This window comes from Oscarella lobularis, chromosome 16 (assembly GCF_947507565.1).
Source record: "Oscarella lobularis chromosome 16, ooOscLobu1.1, whole genome shotgun sequence".
Classification (NCBI taxonomy): Eukaryota; Metazoa; Porifera; class Homoscleromorpha; order Homosclerophorida; family Oscarellidae; genus Oscarella; species Oscarella lobularis.
Genome location: NC_089190.1, coordinates 2,173,310 through 2,197,885, shown reverse-complemented (window position 1 = coordinate 2,197,885; position 24,576 = coordinate 2,173,310). Strand labels below are relative to the sequence as shown.

At 49.7% G+C, this 24,576-nt stretch overlaps 3 protein-coding genes across 3 annotated transcripts; 1 reads left to right on the top strand and 2 right to left on the bottom strand.

The window, feature by feature from the left end:
- Positions 1 to 21: 21 nt before the first annotated feature.
- Positions 22 to 14,276, bottom strand: LOC136196553 (basement membrane-specific heparan sulfate proteoglycan core protein-like). Its single transcript, XM_065986132.1, has 31 exons — positions 14,057 to 14,276; positions 13,782 to 13,803; positions 13,429 to 13,725; positions 13,274 to 13,378; positions 13,079 to 13,222; positions 12,920 to 13,033; positions 12,728 to 12,853; positions 11,394 to 12,590; positions 11,024 to 11,341; positions 10,692 to 10,976; positions 10,359 to 10,634; positions 10,034 to 10,306; positions 9,703 to 9,972; positions 9,378 to 9,653; positions 7,120 to 9,333; positions 6,789 to 7,064; positions 6,446 to 6,724; positions 6,120 to 6,398; positions 5,795 to 6,067; positions 5,475 to 5,741; positions 5,159 to 5,419; positions 4,188 to 5,105; positions 3,052 to 4,131; positions 2,732 to 3,001; positions 2,409 to 2,678; positions 2,104 to 2,361; positions 1,759 to 2,037; positions 1,425 to 1,703; positions 1,077 to 1,367; positions 783 to 1,031; positions 22 to 728 (listed from the first exon to the last, which is right to left on the bottom strand). Exons 1-31 carry the CDS (start codon positions 14,123 to 14,125, stop codon positions 211 to 213), a joined length of 12,033 nt encoding a protein of 4,010 aa, XP_065842204.1. The 5' UTR covers positions 14,126 to 14,276; the 3' UTR covers positions 22 to 210.
- A 215-nt stretch (positions 14,277 to 14,491) lies between these two features.
- On the top strand, positions 14,492 to 21,001 carry LOC136196554 (alpha-1-inhibitor 3-like). The gene is made up of 31 exons (XM_065986133.1): positions 14,492 to 14,619; positions 14,779 to 15,016; positions 15,076 to 15,238; positions 15,295 to 15,365; positions 15,422 to 15,476; positions 15,535 to 15,608; positions 15,657 to 15,711; positions 15,763 to 15,874; positions 15,929 to 16,031; positions 16,086 to 16,301; positions 16,356 to 16,559; positions 16,621 to 16,737; positions 16,791 to 16,850; positions 16,901 to 17,128; positions 17,185 to 17,334; positions 17,382 to 17,507; positions 17,562 to 17,669; positions 17,728 to 18,029; positions 18,087 to 18,315; positions 18,366 to 18,584; positions 18,631 to 18,685; positions 18,735 to 18,836; positions 18,892 to 19,068; positions 19,124 to 19,205; positions 19,270 to 19,501; positions 19,554 to 19,931; positions 19,990 to 20,208; positions 20,272 to 20,390; positions 20,473 to 20,566; positions 20,620 to 20,694; positions 20,746 to 21,001. Exons 1-31 carry the CDS (start codon positions 14,579 to 14,581, stop codon positions 20,899 to 20,901), a joined length of 4,560 nt encoding a protein of 1,519 aa, XP_065842205.1. The 5' UTR covers positions 14,492 to 14,578; the 3' UTR covers positions 20,902 to 21,001.
- LOC136196555 (pre-mRNA 3' end processing protein WDR33-like) lies at positions 20,956 to 23,381 on the bottom strand. Its single transcript, XM_065986135.1, has 10 exons — positions 23,172 to 23,381; positions 23,055 to 23,123; positions 22,898 to 23,002; positions 22,747 to 22,842; positions 22,535 to 22,686; positions 22,380 to 22,477; positions 22,192 to 22,318; positions 21,985 to 22,136; positions 21,856 to 21,934; positions 20,956 to 21,799 (listed from the first exon to the last, which is right to left on the bottom strand). Exons 1-10 carry the CDS (start codon positions 23,373 to 23,375, stop codon positions 21,085 to 21,087), a joined length of 1,797 nt encoding a protein of 598 aa, XP_065842207.1. The 5' UTR covers positions 23,376 to 23,381; the 3' UTR covers positions 20,956 to 21,084.
- Between the last annotated feature and the right edge of the window lie 1,195 nt (positions 23,382 to 24,576).

Below are 24,576 nucleotides of genomic sequence, written 5' to 3'. Positions count from 1 at the left end.
ACGTCAAAGAGGCGGGTACCGTATCTTTTCTCTTCACTTTCTTTTCGAAACTGTCTCTATCACAAATGACGAAAATCAAAATATTCGTGCAAAATGAACCTCGGGCGGTGAAAAAAACATGCAAATCCCTTTTCGTCGTAACTAACAAGAGAGGAGTCTAAACTGCGACAAAAAAAACAAAAAACAACACGCAAGACAAAAACCAGCACATTACTTGCACTCCTCAACATTTCCCCGCAAATTAGGCGCACTCAAATCAACAATACCCCCATTAATAACCAATCGTTGAACGCAGCCCTCAAAACCCTTATTCTGCCCAGCGATCGGATAACCGGCGTTCGTGCCGCCAACAAAAACGGTGCTATTCAAATTTATGTTCCGCTGCCTTCCCCCCGTCCCGCCTTCGACGACAGGCATGTCGTCGATTTGAAGACTTCCACTGGTTTGATTTCGCGAGGCGCGAATCCGATGCTCGTCGTCGAGCGCGATCGGTTCGCTGAGCAAATAGGCCAATCCGTCGCCGTTATTAAACTGGAATTCGACGCGATTTTCCGTGGCGAGACCGATGGCCAAGAAATCGTCGATACTTCGCGAAGATCCGGCCCAGTATAGAATCAATCCGTCGGCGGCACGCGGACGAATAACCATGTCGATGTCCGTCGCCGAGCGTCGGGTATTGAGAAGGGGATACGAAGCGAAGGAGTTGCCGGTAAAGGAAGGCGTAGTAACTAGAATATAGAAGAGTGTACGCACGATTTAATTAATCGAGAATTTTTCTATACGTGTGACGGAAAGTTCTGCTGTTGCGTTCGCCGTTCCGGCGTCGTTTATTGCTTCGCAGACGTATAGTCCAGCGTCGGAAATATCGGCCGATTCGATGGTCAGCGTCGCGCCTCTTCCGACGAGCGAATTCCGGAGAGTCCACGTGAATTCGGCGGCGGGACATCCGCCGGTCAGCGAGCAATTCAAGACGACGCGATCGCCGACAAAGGCGTCAAGTCGCGCCGGAGAAACAGCAACGCTAGGCGATTCTAAAAAAAAATTAAATACTAAATATATTTATCGGATTAATGAACCGAGAACGATGAGTTCCGCCGACGCCGTCTTCGTTTCCCCCGAAGTGTCCGTCACCAAGCAAACGTAGGTGCCGCTCGCCGCGCAATCGCTCGGCGAAATCGTCAACAAATCGCCGCCCTTGCTGAGAGTATGACTCGGCGGCAAATCGACGCCGCCCGGTCGGCTCCACGAAAACTCGACGGCACCTTCAGACGACAAAACGGAGCAACTAAACGACGCGCCACCGGGGACCGTAACCGTGTGATCCATCGGCACGACAGTGACTTGTAACGGCATTTCACGACCTTTCACTAATTACGACGTCGACGAAATTAATTAATTATTAATTGATTAATTTTTAAACGAACCTCGAAGCATCGCCGTTGCCAATGTAGAGCCGACTTCGTTCGTCGCTTCGCACGCGTACGCTCCCGCGTCGGGATCCCGTACGGGATCGATCGTCAAACGAAGTCCTTTCGGCGTTTCGACGATCTCGACGTTATCCGCCGCGCTTTCCCACGACGAATCGCCCGGTTTGAACCAGCGAACGGTCGGCGTCGGCGTGCCGTCCGCCACGCAGAAAAATCGTCCTCGACTATTGACGCGTTTGTCAACGAATGGCGGATCGATGGAGACGGTCGGACGAGCTAAAAAGTGACGTCATAAATCGAAAAATCGCCGCGGCGACGATGACGTTTTTACGTCGAATTGTGAGCGTGACTTCTCCTGTCGCCGTTCCGACGAAATTCGTTGCCGTGCACTCGTACGTTCCGGCGTCGCTTTCCGTCGCTTTTACCAGCATCAGTTCGCCGGATTCGCTCACTTCCGCGTTGCTTGGGAGATCGTCCGTCAGCAATTTTCGCCACGTGATCGACGGCGACGGATCTCCTTCCAATTTGCCGCCGCATTGAAGCACGACGTCGTCGTCTTCGGCTGACGTCACGTCGGACGGCGACGAATCGATCACCGGCATTTCCGCCTCTTTGATTAATTAATTAATTAATTAATTAATTAATTATGAAATTTTGTTGGGATTTTTTGACTTACTTTTCGCTATCAATCGTGCCGTTACGTTTGCCGTTCCGCCGCAGTTCGTCGCCGACACCGTATACGAGCCGCCGATTCCGCTGACGACCGGCGAAATGAGCAATGAACCGTTTGCCAAAGTGACGGAATTTGCAGGCAGATTGTGCCACGTGACGACCGGTGCCGGATCGCCGGACACCGTCACGTCAATCAAAGCCGCGTAATCGGCGTAAACGACGTTTCGTCTCGTCGCAAGTTCGATCGTAGGAGGAGTCGGTTCTAAATAAGAAAATCCATCATTATATAATTGACTTTTTTATTTATACTTCTGATTCGCAATGATACTGTTCCTTCGGAGATTCCTTCCGCGTTTCTCGCTCGACATATAAACGCTTGGGGGCCGTCTTGACTCGGCTTCTGCATCGTTATCTGACCGCCGTTCACAATGACGTTTGAGGGAAGACTGTCTTGCCCAAAGGGAAACCACTCTACGGACACTTGGGGACATCCAGTCGCTTGGCAAACAGCTACACCAGTATCGCATTCGGCGAGATCAAGCGTTCTCGGTTCGACAGTCACTCGCGGCGGAATAGGATCTAATAAATAATATATACAAAATAATTATTTAGGTAATAATTCTTTAATGTACCTGTGACTTCTATATCCGCCGTGCCGTCGTGTGATCCAAATTCATTCGCTGCTTGGCATCGGTACATTCCGGCGTCGGAGATCGTTGCTTCGTTGATTGTAAGAATGCTATTATCTTCCGTCAAAGAAGCGCTCGAGGGAATGCTTCTGCCGTCTTTGGTCCATTGAATCGTAGCCGGTCCATTGAGCACGCTACAATTCAATCGAATCGGCGAGCCAACGCAGAAGAACGCAGACGACGAAATCAATTCCACTTGAGGACTAAACAAATCTAAAAAACAAAGAGAATCCCCAGGCCCATTTCCTTCATTTTAAACTAACTTGTTATCGTTATAATGGTGCGAGCGGTCGCCTCGCCGTTCGGTCCCTCCGCTCGGCACACGTACGCTCCCTCGTCGCCTCGTCGAAGTCTCGTCAATTGAAGTCGATTTTCCGTGATGATGACGTTGTCCGGCAACGGAACGTCGGGATCGCGGCTCCACATAAAACTCGTCGCCGTGCCGGACGTAATCATGCAAGTAAGCGAAACGCTTTCGCCCAGATCCTTCGCCGTCAACGCGGGCACGACAGAAACGCGAAGCGGTTGAATAGGAGTCATTGTTGGAGTCGGAGTCTCTTCAGTTTTCTCTTTGCTTGGAGTAGGAGTTTCTGTAGTTATCACAGGTGCTAAAGTCTCTTCTCTTGGCGTTGGAGTTTTCTCTTTACTTGGGGTAGGAGCTTCTGTAGTGATCATCGGAGCCGCTGTGGTTGAAGTTTCTTTGCTTGGCGTAGGAATTTCTGTAGTTATCATAGGAGCTGTTGGAGTTGAAGTCTCTTCTTTTGGCGTAGGAGTTTTCTCTTTACTTGGAGTAGGAGCGTCTGTAGTGATAATAGGAGCTGTTGGAGTTGAAGTCTCTTCTTTTGGTGTAGGAGTTTCTGTAGCAACGGTTGGGATCGAAGTCTCTTCGCTTGGGGTAGGAGTTTCTACATCTACAGCTGTTGGAGTTGAAGTCTCTCTCCTTGGAGTAGGAGTTTCTGTAGTTGTTATTATTATAGGAGCCGTAGTAAGTGTTGGGATTGACGTCTCTTCGCTTGGCGTCGATGTTTCTGAAGCCGTAGTAACTGCCGGACTTTCTGTAGTTATTATAGGAGCCGTAGTCTCTTCGCTTGCGGTGGGAGTTTCTACAACTGTTGGAATTGCAGACTCTCTGCTTGGAGTTATTATAGAAGCCGTGGTGACTGTTGGGATTGAAGTCTCTTCGCTTGGCGTCGGTGTTCCTGGAGTCTCTCTGCTCGGAGTAGGACTTTCTGTTGTAACTTCTTTGGCTGTAGGAGTAGCCGCCGCCGATGTCGTACTCGCTGTGGACGGAGGCATCGTCGTCGTCGGAACGGGCGGCGGCGACGGAGTCACAAAAGGAAAATCTGAAAAAAGTATTTATTTATTTATATAGTTTCATCAGCGAGGATGACTGCCTTACTTTCGCACGCTTCTCGCGTTCGCACGGGCACTATTTCGCATGCGGCATAGCCGTCATTGCACACACAACTCTCGCACGTCACATTCAACTGCGTGATGATCTCCCGCACTTTGACGCCAACAAAAGCGTTCGTAAACGCCGCCCGACTCACGTTATCGCCCAAACGCAAATAATCCAAATCCCACGCGCCGCCGCGCGTCGCAAACGCCAACAGAACATAATCGACAAACGTCGTCTCGTAGCCGGAATCTTCCTGCGGCATACCGGTATCGTAAATCCGTCCGTCGACGCCGTACGCGCGTCGATTCACGTCCAAGCCGAGAACGCGTGTTTCGTCGCCGTCTCCGCCTTCGTACGTGACGAATCGATGCTTGACGACGACATTGAGAACGGTGCCGCTTTGCGTGAGAGCGCGCAGCGTCGAATTGAACGTGAACGAAGAATTGAGAATATCTCGCGCTTCGTCGCTGACGAGAATAAACTGTCGCGCCGCTTCGGATCGAAACGCGAAGCTTCTCAAAGCGACGTCGATTGCCGAATAGCCGTCCTCTTCGTTTCCGCGCTTGATGAGATCGTCGATGGCGACGGCGAGTTGCGACGGCGTTCCGAACGGATCCGCGTCGTCGCCGAGGTGAAGAACGCGACCGAGAGTGCCGACAAACGGATTGGCGAATCCCACGAGACCGTAGCGATTCGGCGACGCGTTGGTGCCGATTCCGGCGGCGACGAGATTTCGTTCGAGCGTGTTTACCATTTCTTTGATCCAATTGTGCTCCGGCTCCATGGAACGCGATTCGTCGACGATGAAAACGACGTCGGCCGTTCCGCGGGAGATCGTGCGCATGCTCGGCGTGCCGACGGTGAAGACGCCCAGTTTTCCGCCGTGGATAACGTTCGTGCCGCCAATGATGCAATTCCCTTTATAAAAAATAAGAAGTAATATTAATAATTGATTTTTTCTGTGTGCTTACTTAGGATAAATTGTAGGTAAGCCGTCGCCGTCACCTCGCTTCCCGCGACGACGACAGTGACGAGAAATTGCAGGCTTTCCGTAGCCGACTGCACAAAAATCGTTTCGCCGTTTTCGCCTTCGATGACGACGTAAGAAGGTAAGGGACTGCCGTCGATCAAAGTCCACTGGAACGTTGCCCTACGGAAATTCGAAATGGCAGTGAAACGAACGGACTGGCCACTGGTAACTTCGCGACGGAAAGGCACCACTCGAACAGAAACTAAAAACGCAAATAAATAAATAAATAAATAAATAAATATTCTATTGTCTCTTGCCTGGTCGAACGATCAGCGTTGCATTCGCCGTTATTGTTTCGTCCCCACGCGTGATTCTAACCTCAAAGACGAGAGTCTCCGTCGCGATGGGAACGCGAATGGTTTCCCCGTCGACGATCACGTAAGACGGAAGCGGGAGCCCGCCACGAAGGAACCACGTGACGGAATAACCGACAGTTCCAAAAACGGTAAAATTCGCCGATTCGCCATAATCGACTTGGATTATAGAAGGCTGAATAAAAACGTCAGGCATTCCACTTCCACTTCCTACAACAAAAAAACACATATAAATAAATATAATTATTCTAATACAATCTTACCTAAAAGAAGCACTGTTTCCTCGACTCTCCCCAGCCTGTTGCTTGCACTGCAGGTGAGGTTCACTTCTTCGTCGGATAGCGGCATCATTAGCGTCGCCACTGTTCGGTTCATCGAATAAACGACTTCGTAATCAAAGATGTCGTCGCTGCCGTCAACGGACCATCCGAAGTCGGCTGGCGCCGGAAGACGAGTCGTAAAGAGTCGGCAAACGAAAACGACGTCGTCGCTCGATTCGTCGTCGAGACGCGTGATAGAAATACTCAGAGGCGGATCTTAGAAAATAAATTATTTAATTATTTAATTTTGAAATATTTTTTTTCTTGCCTGGTCGAACTTCTAGCGTTGCGGACGACGTCAGCGTTAGCCCGTCTTTGGACGTCACGGTCACGGTAAAAGAAATCGTCTCTTGAGCGGACGTAATGGCAATCGTTTCGTTCATCGTTCCGCTGACTGTGACGTAGGAAGGAAGCGCATCCCCATTGAGGAGTCGCCACTGCACAAAAAGGCCGCTGACAATTGGACTGATATCGAGATGAAATTGAGCCGATTCGCCGAAGTTGATGGTCTGTACAAAACCCGGTAGGATCGAGAGTGAGAGAGGAACTAAAGAAAAAATAATTATATGTACATGTGTATATTTTTTTCCCTACCTATGATGAGTCTTCCGAATCCGTCCACTTTCCCTAATCTGTTATTCGCACTGCAAGCAAAGTCTTCATTTCTCGCTGCCCCTGTAATGGTTAGCGTCGCCACCGTGCCGCCCATCGTGTAGACGACCTGAGCGTTGGACGGCAGAGCACTTCCGTTGCTCAAAGTCCAACCGAAATTGGAAAAAGGAGAACCCGTAAGTCGGCAAACGAATTCGACTTTGCTTTTGGGTAGAACACGGATTTCGCCAGCTGGCAAGATGGAAATACCGAGAGGAAGATCTAATAAAAAAAAAAAAAATTAAATAAAATATATATATATATATATATTTAATTCTACGCGTACCTGGGCGAAGTTGGACGATCACAGTCGCCGTCGTCGTTCTGCCGTCTCCGTCAACGACTCGAACAAGGAACGTTCGACTCGAGCGAATCGACGAAACGACGAGGATTTCTCCGTGATTGCCGGCGACTTGGACGCCCGACGGAAGTGGACTGCCGTCAGCGAGCGTCCAAGTTATCGTCGTCGTGGAAATGAGAACGTTGACGCGCGCCGTGAAATTGACGGACTGGCCGAAAGACGCGTCGAAATAAGGCGGATCGATAGAAACGGTTAAACGAGCTATAGAGAAAAATATGAGAGTCGGTTAATTAATTGAATTTTATTGATTTCTTACGTCGAACGAAAAGCGTCGTCGCGTTCGACGCTATCCGGCCCAACATATCTCGAATTCGAACGACGATATTGAGAGTTGTTCGAGCTTGAATGATCCGCAGTTGTTCGCCATAGTCGCCGCCGATTTCCGTGTTGGACGGCAACGGCGAACCGTCGACGAGACCCCACGTTATGACCACATTGTCGCCGCCGTTGTGAACGACGAAATAAGTGACGGTCGTATTCACATCCACAGTCAAAACATCGGACGGACGAATGAGAACCTCAAGGGGCGGCGGCGGCGATACGGTACTATCAGGCGACGGCGTATCAGTCATTTCGGGCGATGGTGTTGTCGTAGCAATATCTGGAGGCGACGTTGTAGCATCAGTATCGGGAGACGGAGTTTCCGTATCAATAGCGGGAGACGGCGTATCAGTCATTTCTACCGGCGTTGTTGTGCCAATATCGGGAGACGACGTTGTAGCATCAATATCAGGCGACGGAGTTTCCGTATCAATATCTGGAGGCGGCGTTGTAGCATCAATATCAGGCGATGGCGTATCAGTCATTTCTGGCGACGGCGTTGACGGCGTAATAGAAACAACTACAAGTCTACCGTTCGCTTCGCCACCGCCATTGTTTGAATCAGTGACGGAACAGGTATAATCGCCGCCGTCCGAGAGATCTACGCTGGGAAAACTAAGACTGGATAGGTTGCCAAGAACATTTGCGTTTCCGGCTTTAGTCCACTGGTAGATGAACGGCGGCGCTCCGCCTACAACATCGCAAATAAATTGGTGTCTACTTCCGACGTTGACGATCGCACTCGACGGTGTAACGACAACATTAAGGGGTTCGCGGCGCGGAGGAATGGTCGTCGTCAGACTAGACATTGTCGTCGATATCGTCGTTGAACTGGACGTCGTCGGACTAGATATCGTCGTCGGGATAGACGCCGTACTCCTTCCACCGGGAAGGGAAGAAGGAAGAGAGTTGCAGTTCTCCGTCGAGACGGAAACGCAAACGGCGCCGTAACGACGACAATCACAGAGACGACAACCGTAGAGCTGCATCGTAATTTCCCGCACTTTCACCTGAACGAAAGCGTCGGTGAAAGCGAGCGTCGTTCGACTTTCGTTTCGACGCAAAATGTTGAGACTCCACGCGCCGCCGCCCGTCTCAAACGCCAAATTCGTGTAATCCATCGTCGTATTTTCGTAGCTACTCTGCGGACGAATCCGGCAATTTTTCTCGAGACGAGGGCCGCCGGAAGACTGAATAACAAAACACTCGTCTTTGGCGTCCATACCGATTGCCGTCGTGCCGTCTCTCGTCACGTAATCCTCCTTGACGACGACATTAAGAACGATATCGGATCGATTCGCATTCGAATTCTGCGACGGCTTAAGACGCGATTGAATATAGGAAAACGTCAATTTTTGAGTTCCCTTAAGCGGCGTCCTATCCTCGTCCGTAACGAGAATAAATTGCCGCGCCGTCGTGACGGCGTCACGAAATTCTCTCGTATAATGATTAATCGCCATATCGATAGCGCTATAACCGTCTTCCATTTGCCCGGAGAGGAGAAGCTGATCGAGCGCCAAACTCACGTCCGCAACGCCGTACATGGATTCGCCCTTGACGCGAATCGCTCGTCCGGCCGTGTAGGCCGGCTTCGTGCTCGCCGCGAAGCCGAGAACGCCGAAACGATTCGGTCGCGATACGCCAACGCTAACGTCGCGTAGAGCGCGATCTAGATCATAAACCATGCGTCGAAGCCAAACGTGTTCGCCGATCATCGATTTCGATTCGTCGACGATGAGAATAATGTCGGCGGCGACGATCGTTTCCGAGCGATCGAGACGAACGTAACGCGATTCGCCGCGAGGAATCGTTTCGCCGCTTACCGTGCAGTTGTCGACGTCCGGAGGCGGCGGCGGGACGACGGAATGATCGATGTTCAGTCGCGCGTCGACGGCGACGGCACCGGCGCGATTGCTCGCGCCGCACGTGAAATTGAGGTTCTCCGTCGCGTCGCTGATTCGAAGCGTTAGTTCGACGCCCGCCGGCGCAACGTCGGCGTTGGCGGGAAGAGCGCCGCCGCCTTGGAGCGACCACTTGAAATCGGTCGGAGGTGGGAGACGAGTCGTCGTGAGTCGGCAGTCAAACACCGCGTTTTCGCCGGGCTTGACGACGGCGAGTTTGGGCGATACGGCAATTTTGAGGGGATCGTCTAGGATGAATATTTATTTATTTATTTATTTATCTTTTTCTTACCTGGAAGCATTCTTATTGCGGCTGTTGTTTCTTCGATTCTTCCTTCTTCGTCGACGACTCGAACGCGAAGTACGAGGGTTTCTTCGACCGACGGTATGAAGAGATTTTTCCCGCCGTTCGAAATGACGACGTAGTCGGGAAGGGGATCGCCGTTCTGCTGTTCCCAAGTGATCATGACGTTCGCCGTCACCGGCGAAACGTCGACGGTAAGCGTCGCCGGATTGCCGACGTTGATATTAAGACTCGACGGCTGAACGGAAATAATCAAAGGCTCAACTATAAAAATATTTAATTATTTTGAATTTTTTTCTTTCTCTCTCCTTACCGGAATTGAGCGTTGCCGTCGCCGTCGCCGTTCTTCGGTTACTCGTCACATTGACGGCAATGCTTAAATCCTCGCGAACGGGATCGACGACGAGCCGTTCGTTGTACTCGCCTTCGACGCGCGCGTACGACGGCAACGGCGCGCCGTCGGCGAGCGTCCAAGCGATGATCGTGCGCGCCAAATCGCGATTTACCGTGACGGAGAAATTCACCGATTGGCCAATAATGACGTCAACGAAAAGCGGCTCAACAGTCACAGCGAGAACCGGAACTAGAAAAAATAAAATAAATTGAATAATCAATAGATCAATGGGGTTTATTATTATTATTACGAGCTATCAACGACGAGCTCATCGTCACGATCTTTCCGTCAATATCCGTTACGGTTACGAGAATATCTAGGCTCTCTTCTACGGACGAAATGACGAGACGTTCGTTGTAGTCGCCTTCGATGCGCGCGTACGACGGCAACGGACTGCCGTCCGTCTGCGTCCACGTGATCGTAACCACGTCGATGTCGCGATTCGTCGAGACGGTAAATGTCGCCGAATCGCCGAGATCGAAATCGGCGGAAGGCGGATCGATCGTCACGGCAAGAGGAACGACTAATTAAAATATATATATATTTAATTTTTATTTGTTGATTTTCTCTCTCACCGGAATTAAGTGTCACGCTTTTCGTCACGATCGTCCCAACGATGTCGATCACCGTGACAACGATATCCAAAGTCTCCTGAACGGAAGGAATGACGATTTGGTCGCCGTTGTCGCCGCCCACGCGCACGTAAGACGGCAACGGGCTGCCGTCGGCGCGCGACCAACTGATATTAATCCCGTCGCCAAAATCGCGATTTCCAATAACGGATATAATCACCGGATCGCCTAACACCGCTCGAATCGTATCAGGAACAAGCGAAATCTCCAAAGGCACAACTAATAAATAAATCAATAAATTAATAATCATTCTTACGGTTGTGTTTTTTTACTCACCGACTCTCAACGTCGCCTCGGCTTGGGCTGTTCCCGCCGCGTTCGTTGCCGTGGCGACGTAAATCCCCGCATCGTCGACTGACCCGGCGACGAACGTTAATTCGTTTCCGGCGACCGATGTTCCTCGATTAGGCGGAATTCGTTTCTCGTCGGCGCGCGTCCAGCGAACGATCGGCGACGGTTCGCCGCTGACGGCGGTGAAGAAACGAACCTCGTCGCCCACGCGAACGACGAACGCGCCGCCGACGAGGAGAGCGTCGGAAGCGACGGCGACGACGGGAGAAACTAAAGAAAAAAATTAAAATTAAAAATTAAATTAAATTTCTATTTACCGAGAATTGATAAGATGATTTGGGATGTTGACGATCCTTGTGAATTCGTCGCGTTGCATACGTAGACGCCGTCGTGTTGAGCGTTCAAACTCGCGATACGCATCGACGATTTGTCCACTGTGAATTCCACGTCGGCGGCAATCGGTTCGCCGTCGCTTCGATACCAGGCGAACGACAAAGTGCCGTCGTCGCCGCCGCCGCTATCGCTACAAGTCGCCGTAATAAAATCGCCGACGCGACGCGTAGCGAAAGGCGGATTCACGAACGCAATGGGAGCGGAATCGACGTCGTCACTCGGACCGGACAAAGTCGGCGAAACTAAAAAAATAAATTAATATAATAGGGATCTAAATCATGGCCCCTTCTTTACCGTATATTGGACATGTTGCTGCGTTGACTGGAATGCAATCGGGAGCGTTGGGCGGACTGCAAACGCATCTATAGCACGTCAATAATCGACGTTGAATCTCCTGGACTTTGACGTTAATAAAAGCCTTCGTGAACGCTTTCGCCACATTTCCCTCGCGTCGCAATCGACTCAAATCCCACGCGGCGCCCTGCGTTTCAAACGCCAAAGCGACGTAATGCTCAATCGTATCCCCCGTCGTCTCAACGGGCTGGAAGCCCTGATCGAGAAAATAGTCAGCTTTCTGTGACACAAACGCCGTCCCATTGTAATAGACTCCAAGAGCGCGTTCGTCGTCCTTGACGAACCTCTGCTTGAGAATAGCATTGAGAGTTATATTCCGTCTTTGCAGCCAACCCCTCACGCCCTCGTACGACAAATCTCGATTATATATATCTCGATCCTCATCCGTCACGAGGATAAATTGCCCAACACATTGACGCCGAAACTGGTATGAATCCAAGGCAATGCGTATCGCTTCCCAGCCATCCTCTACACTTCCGGTTAGCGTCAATTCTTTAACAGCTTCAGCAAATTCATCAGCCGATCCCATGACACCATCTCCAACGGGAATGACCACGTGATAGTCTTGTTTGGGAACGTTACGCGCGAAACCGAGTAATCCGTAGCGATTTAGATTTGCTTCGTCCACGCCCACGCCCTTGCCAAGAAGACCTTCTTCCAGTAGAGGAATCGTCGATTTGAGCCATTCGTGTTCGCGTCGCATCGACCCGGATTCGTCGACAATGACAACGATGTCCGCGCAGCCGCCTAAAACGTTTTTGTCGTCGATAGCGCGCGCTACTTCTTTGAAGTAGACTTTGCCGCGCGGGATGAATACGTTGAGGTCGTCGTCTTGGCAACCGCGCGTTACCGGGTCGACAGCTGCGGCGACTTGTTGCGAAGCGAGAGCCCCGTATGTGCTCGTTGCTAGGCAGGAGTAAGCGCCGGCGTCGACGTCATCGAAATCGGAGATGAGGAGATTTCCGACGCCGTTGCGCGACGTGGCGACGTAGTCGATGTCGGCGGCGAGAGGACGCGAGTTTTTGAGCCATGTGATCATCGGAGTGGGAGTGCCGCTCGACGAGCAGGAGATGGAGAGCGAGCCGCCGGCAGACGTCAACGTCGAACTAGTGTTGACACTGAGAATCGCCGGTTCACCTTAGCGCGCGCGCACAAAAAATATATATAAATAATAAATAGATTGTCTAATGAATGCGATTATTATCTGCGAGGCATATACACATTGCAACAAGATGCGCGGAGGTCCCCCAAACCCTCGGGCGGGATTCTCTTACTGCAATTCTGCTCGTCTGATCCGTCGAAGCAGTCAACGACGAGATTGCATCTCGCCGCTTTGGGCACGCAGAATCGCGGCGATTTGCACGTGAAATAATTTGTCGGGCATTGTCCGTCAATGGCGGCTGAAAAACAAAAGAAAAACCGCAATTCTCAGACGATGTTGATACCGAATTGCATTATGCGCGCACCGCATTGGCTCTCGTCTCCTCCGGACGCGGAGCAATCGTCGACGCCGTCGCAAACGAAATCGTGAGCGACGCATCGCGACGCGTTGCACGAAAACTCGTCAGAACGGCACGAATCTGACAAATTAATTAAAAATGTACGTTGTTTTTATTGTTTCTTACCTGTTGGATTGCATAGGGTCGCCGCTTCGTCGTCGCCGCCGTCGCAATCGACCACGCCGTCGCAGATGCGCGTCGGCGCAACGCAGCGACGCGAATTCGCGCAGGCTAGTTCGCGCGCTTCGCAGCGCCCAGCTGGTCGCGCGACTAGAGCAAAAACAAAAATCAATTGCTAGAGACAAAAAAATAGACGCTTACCGCATCCGATCTCATCACGTCCTCCCGGGCAATCGTCAACGGCGTCGCAAAGACGATTTCGTCCGACGCACGAACCGTCTTCGCACTCAAACGGGCATTTTTTGTCTAAAACAACCCCCGTTTGATTTCCTCAAGCGTTCCATCGCTCCTTTTACCTAACGCTCGTACGATCAGCGAAGCGTTGACGGACGCGTATCGTCCGTAAGTGCAGACGTAAAACCCGGCGTCGGCGACGCGAACCGAGTCGAAACGCAACGCGGAGTACGTAAAAAAAGGCGAAAAGGTATCGAGAGACGGCGAGACGCTCCACGCGACAAATCCGGCGTGGTTGCCGCTCGTCGTGCAGCGAAATTCGACGTTCTCGCCTTCGACGACGTCAATGACGAGCGGATCGACGACGATGTTGAGCGGAGGCCCGGGAAGCGGAGTCGGAATGGAATCGTTAGCCGAACCTGTTTTTTTTAGAGTATTTTTTGAGGGAGGGAGGGAGGGGGAGGGGCCGGGTTACCGGTATCGTAATCTTCGTCGTCCTGAAAAAGAAATAAAAAAATTGTTTAGTTTTGAGAAGAGGGGTGGAGTTGAGGGGATCGACTGGAGCGCGGTGTACAGTACTGTAGAACAAAAATGGAGGCGAGAATTTGCAGGCGCAAACGCTCCTCCCATGACCAAACGAGTTCCTATTGTGTGCGCGTGTGGGGAGAGAATCATGCAAGGCTTCGCTAAACAATAGGTCAGCTAAAAACGGCGGCGTGGGCAGCTGCGCCATCGTTCTTATCTCCGTACCTGGCCTACGACACCTCGCCCGAAGAGGAGAGCGAGGAGAACGAGGGCCACTGCGACGTTTCGGAACATTGAGGAGCTGCTCTCTTCGATTGCGATGCGAGCTCGGTTCGTAAGCGAGGAATCCGATCGCGCGAACGTCTATCTCTTTTCTCTGCGGCTCGGCGGAACGAGAACGGCGTCGATCTGCGTCTCACCGAGCCTTGGGGCGAAGTGGTGCACGTGTGCAGGCTCTAATCGATTTACCGCAAATCGACTAATGACCCGTCTGTGTCTCAGCAAAACAAGAGCCTAATTGATTCACGAGGAGTCGCCGCAATGTGTAGTCACAATAAAAAATTCAAATTTTTTTGACCGCGATCTCCTCCTCGCTCGCTCTCGCTCGCGCGTCGCATCTCGCCGAGAGGATATCCGGCCTTCTTAAAAACCTCTGACGTCACAACGCAAATGACGTCAGAGCTAGCATAAAGATCGCGAAAGCCCGCTCCTTGTCTCCAGTCGAGCCCACAACCGGATCACAATAAAATGGGCGTCGCTGCGTTCTTTCTCATCGCTGTCGTTGTCAGGTAAGAAACCCCGTGGAAGAAGACGAAGGCGTACAGGAGATTTTAGATCCCCCGCAAAAAATAAAAAAAAACAAATCCGCATCCATATTGACCCCCGTCATATTTTTTTTCTGCGTTCGTTTGTCGCGCAAGTTCATATAGACGTCGTTTTGAATATAGTATCGTTTCTACTACTGCTACTACGGTCGTCGCCGCCGCCGCCGCGTACGACATCGTCGTCCCACGCTCGGCAATTCCAGGAGAAACGCTCACTATATCCGCCATCGTTTCCGGCTCCAAGGAAGACGCGTCGCCCGTTTTCATCGACGTGACGCTTGCCAGCGAAACGAAATTGCTCGCGATGACGACCACACGAAACGCGGATACGCAAACGAGACATCGTCTTATTCAAATCAAGGCACGGGGGTTGTCTTATCGTGCGGAAGCGCGGGCCTTCTAATCGTTTTGTGTGCAAAGGTTCCCCATGGGGTTGAGGTCGAGAGCGTGCTTCGCGTTCGCGTGACGGCGCGAGATGAACGCGGGGTCGTCCAATTGACGGATCAACCCGTCACTATTCGATCGCCCACTAAAGCCGTCATCGTGCAAACGGATAAACCGATCTATAAACCGGGCGATACAGGTGCGGAAACGTCAGTGGAAAACTCTGGGAGTAAACCGTGTGTTTTTATTTTTTAGTTCTGGGTCGAGTGATCGTTCTCAGGCGTGATATGACAGCGGCCAGAGGCAACGTGACCGTTAATTTTAGGGTAGAGAGGGGAGGGTAGAGGGCCAGCTTGACGGGGGGATGAGTGTCTACTTTCAGCTTAGAAATCAAAACGTCAATATCGCTTCGTTTAAAAATCTCCTGCTCGATTCCGGTGAGCGGATACACATGGGGGGTCTCTCTCTCTCTATCTCACTTTTCTTTCTCTAAAGGTGTCGCGAATTTTAGCTTACCTCTTTCGCCGGAGCCAGTTCTTGGCGACTACGTCATCTGCGCCGACTACGGAGTCAGTCCAATCTAAAAAAACAAACGCAATACACTATTAGTATCATAGGAAAAGTCGCCTGTAAAAGAACAGGAGTGCTTTAGCTTTAAAGTCGATGAATACGGTACTATAGTCAAAGGGAGAGCGATTCACAATAGTATCAATACTTGCGCAGTTTTGCCAAAGTTTTTTTGTACTGTGACCCCGAGTGACGACACTCTCGGGTGCGCCAAGAAGCAAAAAGACGGAAGTTATAAGTGGAACATCTGTTTCAACGTAAACGCGAGGCAAGTCGAGTCCCCCATTACGACTATTAGGTTATATAAGCGAGAAAACTATAGCTATACGTATGGACAAAAGGTGAAAGGAACGCTGACGTATTCCGCAAGCGTGCCCAGCGCGAGAAACAGCGAATGCACCATAAAAAGAATTAGAATCGCAGAAGTCATTTCTTGACTCCCCTTTCAGGGACCCTCCATAACAAAAAACTTTTTTTAGATTAACGGTAGTCTGTCTGCGTGCGTCGACGCGTGTGTTAGATATAAACGATGCGATGACGACATCGATTTATCGGTCCACGTCTTCGACGATCTGACGGGACACCAGGTCAAGTGCGCGGGAAAAACGCAAGTCAAAGCGCGCAAATATCACTACAAAATCGAAATAGAAAACGGCGATAATACGTTTTATCCGTGCAAACAATCAATATTCAAGGCAATTATTTTAATTAAATTAAACTTATTAATTAATCGTGATTATTTAATTAAGGTTCGATTATCGACTATTACCGGACGACCCGTGTCGTCAACCGGCGTGAGATTGAACTGTTCCGCGCGCGTGAGGAACGAGAACGGCACGTGCACGAGTGACGTGCCAATCAAATTGCACAAAAAAACGAAACGGGTCGACGTGAACGGGCAAGCGCAGTTCAGCATGTGCGCTCCATGCAATGCGCTTCAAATCAAATGCGAGGTAAAGAAATAAAGAAATCCATTGTATAGGGATGATACTAGGGGGTGCGCTCTCCTAAAAGGCTCAAGGAGCGGCAAGGAGAATACAAAAACGCACGCAAAAGTCGGAGCCAATTACGAGAAATCTCGTGCATACTCCTGATTATATGTCATTGTCTGCTACGCCTAATATCGTATCGGTGCGTTCAAGTAATCCAATTAAATAAACTACATCATATCAACATTTTTTTAGGCTGGAGAGTTTGCTACGGTCGAGGCTAGGTCAACTAGTCCAGCTTCAGTTACATTCTACGTTAGAAAAGCGCACTAAAAATTGAATTCTTTTAAGGAATTTGTTTCCAGATTGTGGCAAAGGGAAGTCTTATCGGTGTACAGGGATGCGATCCGATGCAGCTGGCTAAGATGCAAAAGGATCGTTGCGCCAAACTCGGGAAAAAGAATTCCTACGCTTGCAGAATTCGCGTCCCCGTTAAAAACGTCATGATACCGTCGTTTACGGTTCTGGCCGAACAGAAGGGACTATCCGCCGCGAAACTGACACTGAACGCCCAACCGAATCCCTCAGACCAGGTAATAAATACGCGGGCTTAATTAAGAAAGTGCTCTAGACAATTAATTGATTTCAGATCAAAGTTAAGTTTGTTGAGAATGAAGTTCGGCCGGCCGACGTCGTCACGCTCAATATCACGGCTCCTCCGACGTCGTACGTTGGAATCGTCGCCGTCGATCAAAGCGTGTACGTTCAGCAGAGCAAAAATCAAATAACAACCGAAAAAGTTGGACAGTTTCGCGTTGAGAACGAAATCTAAGTTCTACTTCGTAGCTCAACGAAAAACTCGGTCTGTTTGACGAGAAAATGCGTCCGTCAACGGTAAGATTCCGCTGCGGCGGAAGGTGGACGTGGAATTGCGCTTGCAAGAGGTACGGGTGCATGAAGAAAAACGGCAAGGTAAATAAGGAATTTTTAAAACAAAACGATATCTAATTCACTATTTTTTCGCAGCCGAGTATTTGGAACTGCAGGCCGGACAAGTGTTTTAACAAAACGTGCGAACAAAGCGAGTTCGAGCCGGTGTTCTGCGAATTCGCGACCACAAGCGCTTACTTTGAGGTCTTTAAAAAAGTCAATCAATAAAAAATTAGACCTCAAAACAAACGATTTTATCAAGGCTTCCGGTTTACACCCAATTCAAAACTCGACTACAAATAGTCGCCCGGCGAACTGCGATATTCCGCCTCGGCCAGCGGAGCCGGAATCAAGGGAAAAATGCTGCTGGCCGATTGTTTTTTTGAGAAGTGGAAGTCGACTAATGGCTAGAACTTCTCTAGTTCCAGCGATATTGACTGCGTCGCGACAAGAGAGAATCGGCCCACTGTTGCAATCCGCTCAAAAAATCGATCAACTACAAGACGTCTCACAAACGCGAACGTATTTTCCGGAGACGTGGATTTGGACCAGTCTAAGGCTAGGGTAAGCGGAGGAGAAAATCTCCTATGAGCTCTATCTCTATTTGCTCCCTTTCTAAAGCAATGTTTCGAGCGTTGGCCATCAGTTTCGAGTTCCCCACACAATAACGTCGTGGGTAGTCGACGCGTTTGCGCTTTCTCGTCAAACGCCTATGACTGTGGCTGTGGGGGACACGGTCAACGTTTTCCAGCCTTTTTTCTGCTCGCTTTATCTCCCGTACTCGGTTGTGAGAGGCGAGACGGTCAAAATCAAGGCCACTGTGCATAACTACCTCTCGTCCAATTTAAACGTATAATTAATTAAAAAATACGGATTATTTTTATGACGATTTTTTCTCAGGTTTACGTTCGTTTGGTTGTGAATGCGAAAGAGATAAGCGTGATTAAATCGAAAAGGGAATCGTCCGAGGGAGAAGGGAAAGAAATTGACGTTCGGGCTGGAGAGGGCAAAACTATCGAGTTCAGTCTCTTACCTTTGAAAATAGGCAGTCTGCCTATTCAGTGCGTCGCGCAATCAACCCAAGCGTCTGATTCGATCATTAAAAATCTTCTAGTTGAAGTAGACACTCTTTGATAGTCTCAATTAATATTATACGGTACCTTAGGCGGAAGGAGTTGAGGAGGAATATAGCCTGCCTTTACTTATTTGCCTGGGAAAAGGTGAGGAAACACTATGTAATCCCATAGGTGACTAATTATGATTTTGCAGCGATAAACGCGTCACAACCCGTTTGCAAAAGAGAAACATTTGACGTCACTCTCCCAAATAACTTTGTGAAAGATTCAGAACGCGCGATCATGTCTTTCACAGGTCAAAATTCAAACAAAATGACAAAAAATCTCTCTAAGTTTTTTTTAAAATGTAGCGGATTACATGGGACCATCGATCAAAGGCTTAGAAAAGCTACTCAAACTACCAACGGGTTGCGGCGAGCAGAACATGCTCAAGTTCGCTCCGGCTGTCTACGTCACTCGCTATCTAACGACGACGAATCGAATCGACGAAGAAACGCGCGCCAAAGCAATGCGATTCATGCTAACCGGTAAAAAGCCCGGGGATAATTAATAAACAAGGCAAAGCGCTCTCTCCTAATTAAGGATATCAACGGGAATTGACGTTTCAACGGGACGACGGGTCGTACAGTGCATTCGGTCAAAGGGATCCGTGCGGAAGCATGTGGTAAAAAACTCAATTGCGGATGTTTTACGGGCCCACATTCCCCCTCTCTTCCTCGCCCCGCCAGGCTAACGTCGTTCGTTGTGCGTACGTTCGGTCAGGCTCATGGTCTATTATCAATCGATAATGCCGTGCAACGCAACGCGATTCAGTGGATCAAACGAAAGCAGAGCGGAAGCGGCGCATTTCCGCCTGTCTGTCGCGTGCTCAATAAGGAAATGCAGGGATGCGCGAGCGGAGAATGCAGCCTCACTGCCTACACACTCCTCGCTCTACTCGACGCCGGCGCTACGAGAAACGTAACCAAGGAAACTAAAGCGATATACGTCCGTCTCACTATTCGACTTCTAGGACCAATCGGTTCGCTCAGGATTGAAATATTTACTTAAGAAATGCATTTCGTCGACGTGCGACAGTACGTACAATCTCGCCCTAATCGCCTACGCGCTTCGCAAAGCCGGACACTCGGACGCCAATCGCGCGCTGTCGAGACTTCGAAAATGCGCGACAATAACGACAAACGAACACGTTTCGTGGTCGTTTTCGAAAGAGCAATGCCATTCGTCGCCGTGGCGACGGAATTACTGCATTGCGCGTTCGTGCGACGTCGAAACGACAGCCTACGCTCTTCTCGCCTTCGTCGCCGCGCGCGACGCGGAGACGAGCGCGAAAATCGCGCGCTGGCTCACCGAACAAAGGAACGCGCACGGCGGTTTCAAATCAACTCAAGTATGAAAAAAAATAATAATAATAAATTCGTTTTAATTAAGGAGTCGATTGTTTTTAGGATACAGTGGTCGCCTTGCAAGCTTTGTTCGAGTATGCGGAGCTGAATTCGGAGGCGAGTCCGCCCGCCGTTCAAGTGGATATAAAAACGGCGCGCGGATTTGCGCATTCGTTGCGCGTCGACGAGGAAAATGCGCAGATAATGCAGGACGTCGCAATTTCGGATATTCCCGCGAAAATTCACGTCAAAGTTTGCGGCATTGGATGCATTTTAGCGCAGGTACAATGACTAATTAATTATTGAAAAATAAAATTTCGCTATTTGATTTTTTATTTTTCTTAGGCCGGAGTGACGTACAATGTACCAAAGCCGGATAATGCCTTGAAGGCATTTCAAGTGGCAAGTGTCGCCGTGAAGGAATCCGGGCCAACGTGCAGATACAAAATCGAAATATGTAACCGGTACGCCCCGCCCCCTCCAATTTATTTCCCGCCCCTCCCACGCAATACGTTACCTTTTTAATTAATTATTGATTTTCGTTAGATGGCGCTTGTCTGATCCAATTTCTTCCAATATGGCCGTTTGTGACGTGGCCTTGTTTTCCGGTTTCGCTGCAATTCACAGCGATCTAAAAACGGTTCGTTCAATCGTTCAATGAATATCTTTCTCGATAAATGAACGATTTTCTAGGTGGAAAAGGAATCGATTTGCGATGTGAAGCGAGTCGAGACCGAAGGAAGACGACTACGCTTCTATTTAGACGAAGTGAGAGTACGCGACGGTTTCTAAATTCGTTCTACGTTGCGTTCGTTGCAGGTGACCGACGAAAAGTGCTGTTTTTCGTTCGCGATCAAGCGCGAAGTGATCGTGGAGGATTTGAAGGGGGTCCCGGTCATCACTTACAATTATTACAATCCGGATCAGACGGGCGGAACGATGATGCATCCTCCAGGCGGCTGCAAAGACGAATGATAGCGGAATAAAAAAATTTGACTACGTAGAGCATGCGTAGATTGTTCAATCACGTGATAGTAATTATGTATTCCTCAAGAAGCGCGGGTGCGAAAATTCAGCGTAGGCAACGTTTCGGTCATTCTTATCGATATACGTCTGAAAAAACGAAAAAGACAAATCCGATATTAATTAATTAATTAATTAATCGTTATTGTCTTCCCAACGCCTTTTTCTCGGTCTTTCTCTACTGCTACTTCTGTCGTCATAGCGATCTCTATCACGCGACTCTCGCCTCCCATAGAAATCTCCGCCTCGATTGGACCTTTCGCCATCCGGGACACTACCCCAATTATCTCGCGTAAAGTGCGGAGGAGGCGGAGCATTGTAATTAAATCTCGATACGGGATCTACGCCAGTACCATCGGACGAAATCCGACGCGGCAAGGGCTCAACGTTGGGCGGGGCTATTCCCAATAGGGGAGGACGTCGCGAGGAGCCACTAGGAGGAGGAGGAGGAGGTGGAGGCGGCCCAAAGTTATGACCATGTGGCTGAAAGTAACGAGCTAAATTCGGAGACGAAGGTTCAGCGGTTTCAGCGCTTCGACTGAGTCGTCGCGAGGGAATGCTCGAGTCGAAAATTTCTCCGAATCCGGGTATGGAAGTGTGCGGTTGTGACGTCACGGAGACGGCGGCAGACCCGGAAACCGACAGATCGGCTTCCGTTTCGTCGAAGGCGGGCCCCGTTCCGCCCGTATTGTACTTGTCCTTCATCTTGTCGCCGGGACGATTCCTCGCCCAGAATTTGCTTGTGTGATCGTTGGAGCCTGAGCAAAGAAGATGGCCAAGCGGATGCCAGGCAAGACTCCACACCATGCCATCGTGAGCATTCTCCATACAACCGACTTCCTTGTCGCACCTAAAACAAAACATAAATATATCATTAATTAATTAAATAAAATTATTATTCTTTACCCTGCCACCCAGAATAGAATTGAGCCGTCTGAGCCTCCGCTGGCTAAAAGGCTTTCATGTACAGGATGCCATGCAGCAGCTATAGAAAAAATAATTAATTACCTACTGTATCTTATTCTATATACTAACTTGTTGCCTCTCTTTTGTGACCTCGAAACGTTTGTATCTCTCTCATCATTCGTATGTCGAATAGCTTGAGGAGATGATCTCTTGCTCCCGTTAGAAGCCAATTTCCGTTCATATTCCACTTGCACGTCATCACCGTGCTCTTGTGCCCATGTCTAAATAAAAATTTCTACTTGATTGAGGGGCGACGGTGGGGGGAGGTTTGATTACAGTGTCGCAAGGCTTGATCCCGTTTTGGGGTCCCAGAGTTTGACGGGCTGCTGCGTGTCTTTGCTTCCGGATGCAATGAGACCTTTCTGGGGATGCCAGTCCACACACTTGACGTCAGACCCGTGACCTTAATTAAGTAATAAAAAAATAAAAATAGAAATAACTGGGAAATGATAAATAATTTATACCTCGTAGCACTCTCTCTTCCTGACATTGGAAGAAATCCCATATGCGTACAGTCCCGTCGTCAGAGCACGTGGTGAACTTTGCATCAGTCGGACAAAAACTAAAAAGAATAATAGCTCCGAAAATATATAAACAATGTCACGTGGTCTATGTTTACCTTGCTTCCCTGACGGCTTCTTTGTGTCCTTGCAACATGTGAACATTGTTCATATTCGTCTGCCAATATTTGATGTGTCCGCTGTGATCCGCTGTAATTAGCCACAGATCGTTGTGACTCCACGTCATCGTTCTCACAGCGGAATCATGAGCCTGAGAGTAAATAATAATAATAATAATAGTATTGGGAAAACGACTGATGTAGTGTAGCACTTGGAGAATTGTTTCGAAATTGAAAGTGAGGCCATTCCACAGGGTGAATTCTCCGCTCGATGCGCCAGTCATCAGACGTCGACCCTCCGGAGTCCACTACCCATTGGCCTCGTTTACGAAAAATAATCGAAAAAAAATTCCCTACACTTACCCTCACGCAAAAAATTGGACAACGAAATTTATTGGTTGAAGTGCGAACAAATTTCGTCGTAACGGCGTTCACCGGATTATCAGCGTAACTCATCGGTGCAAGCAACTAATAATATAATTTAATTAATCGATTAATTGTTTTTAATTAATTAAATTACCTCTCCATAGTAACAGATGTCGGGTTGAATCGCTTTTCGATCCTGCGGTTCCCGTTGCCATACACGGCTCTGCACAACAGTTTCGTTCTATAGCGCGACGATTTCTGCCCTCCTTACCTCGATGTGACGTAGAACGGACGAGTTGTAGTCGATCGTTTTGCGATTTACCGCTTTTCGGACGCGTTTCCCGTCGTACGATGGATCGATTTCGCCCGTCGCTGGATTTATCGGTGGCGGAGCTCCTTGCTCGGGTTCCGTCGTCGTTGGACGACCCATTCGGCCCATGCCGAGCAAGGGACGACGACCGAACGCGTCTGCCATCGTTCGACAGCGTGCGCTAGGCCTACGCGTAACCTCGTATTGATTACATCATATATCTATGATTACATCATATGATTTCACTTCCTTTCCAAAAATAAACTGCTGACTTGGCTGCCGACAGGGCAACGCGTCAAAAGTGGCACCTTCATTTCTCGGACCAATGAGAGCGCTAGGTGAGCCCAACGTGACCCCGGCGGACCAATGAGCGCGCTGGGCGGAGCTACGCGGTTCAAAAGCGGAGCGCACACCGATCTTCCTTCAGTTGCGGCTGAGGGTGGGTGCGTCGCGGTTCGCTGCGTCTCATCCTTGAGAGGACTGGCTCGGGAGATTTGGCAGAAGGCAAGGAAGGATAGTTGGAACTCAGCGTGGCCCACGGTTAATTCCGTGCCGGAGCCCGTAAGCGGGGCGATGGGGGGCTTCGGCCTCGGTTTACGCACTGGGCAGACGGATCGTTCGAGGTCTTATTGTCGTCAACAAGCACGAACCGCGCTAGGCTGAGTGGTTACGGCTTGGAGGGGGTGTTCAACTATGGTCTGGTTGCCGGCACTTTTCTCACCCGAACGACGCGATTAGACCAACGATGATCCAGCCCAGGAGCCTTCGATTCCTCCATTGCACTGTCTTCATTGTCGACTCCTACAAACAGCGGTCAGCCTCTCTCCATTCCACAAGGCCCGGTTCTTCTCAGGAAGACATACCGAAGGCTTTGGTACCAGCGCACCGGGGTTTCGGTATTAGGGGCCGATCCTCATCCAGGTGGGTACTGAATGGATTGGCCGAGGACCCGCAACTCGCCCGAAAGTTTTTGGAAGGGGGTCATCGCTTTGCGAAGACTCACCTGGGCTACGAAGCGTCCGAACCTCCACGCGGTGTAGCCTGGATAACGCTAATACGGACGCAAATCAAAAGGTACGTACACCGATTATTTGACAGATAACTAACTTCTTTTTTTTTAGGTTGGAGCGATCGAATTTCTAGGTCGTGCGCCGAAGGAAAATGATGATGACGAAGACAGAAGAATCGAAGAGTTTGGCCAAATAGGAATTTCTAAGGTCGTACGAAGACAGAAGAAAATCGCAGGAAATTGGACATGTAAGAGTTTGGCTAGTCAAGGCTTTTTTTGTAGACTGCATGAATGTATAAAATCGCTGCAAGTGTGCGTGTGTGGTAGAATAAAATGTGCTTTGACGGTCGCGTATTC

Excerpts from the sequence above, each read along its gene's own strand:
- LOC136196555 (XM_065986135.1), bottom strand. The coding sequence starts at position 23,375 with ATGGCAGACGCGTTCGGTCGTCGTCCCTTGCTCGGCATGGGCCGAATG. Across the intron at positions 22,843-22,897 it reads GTCCAATTTTTTGCGTGAGG|TGGACTCCGGAGGGTCGACG; the intron begins GTAAGTGTAGGG and ends GCCAATGGGTAG. Across the intron at positions 22,137-22,191 it reads GGATCAAGCCTTGCGACACT|ACATGGGCACAAGAGCACGG; the intron begins GTAATCAAACCT and ends ATTTTTATTTAG.
- LOC136196553 (XM_065986132.1), bottom strand. The coding sequence starts at position 14,125 with ATGTTCCGAAACGTCGCAGTGGCCCTCGTTCTCCTCGCTCTCCTCTTC. Across the intron at positions 13,034-13,078 it reads GACCCTATGCAATCCAACAG|ATTCGTGCCGTTCTGACGAG; the intron begins GTAAGAAACAAT and ends TTAATTTGTCAG. Across the intron at positions 1,704-1,758 it reads AGTCACGCTCACAATTCGAC|CTCGTCCGACCGTCTCCATC; the intron begins GTAAAAACGTCA and ends GTCACTTTTTAG.
- LOC136196554 (XM_065986133.1), top strand. The coding sequence starts at position 14,579 with ATGGGCGTCGCTGCGTTCTTTCTCATCGCTGTCGTTGTCAG. Across the intron at positions 16,851-16,900 it reads CAGCTTCAGTTACATTCTAC|ATTGTGGCAAAGGGAAGTCT; the intron begins GTTAGAAAAGCG and ends ATTTGTTTCCAG. Across the intron at positions 19,069-19,123 it reads AATGCGATTCATGCTAACCG|GATATCAACGGGAATTGACG; the intron begins GTAAAAAGCCCG and ends CTCCTAATTAAG.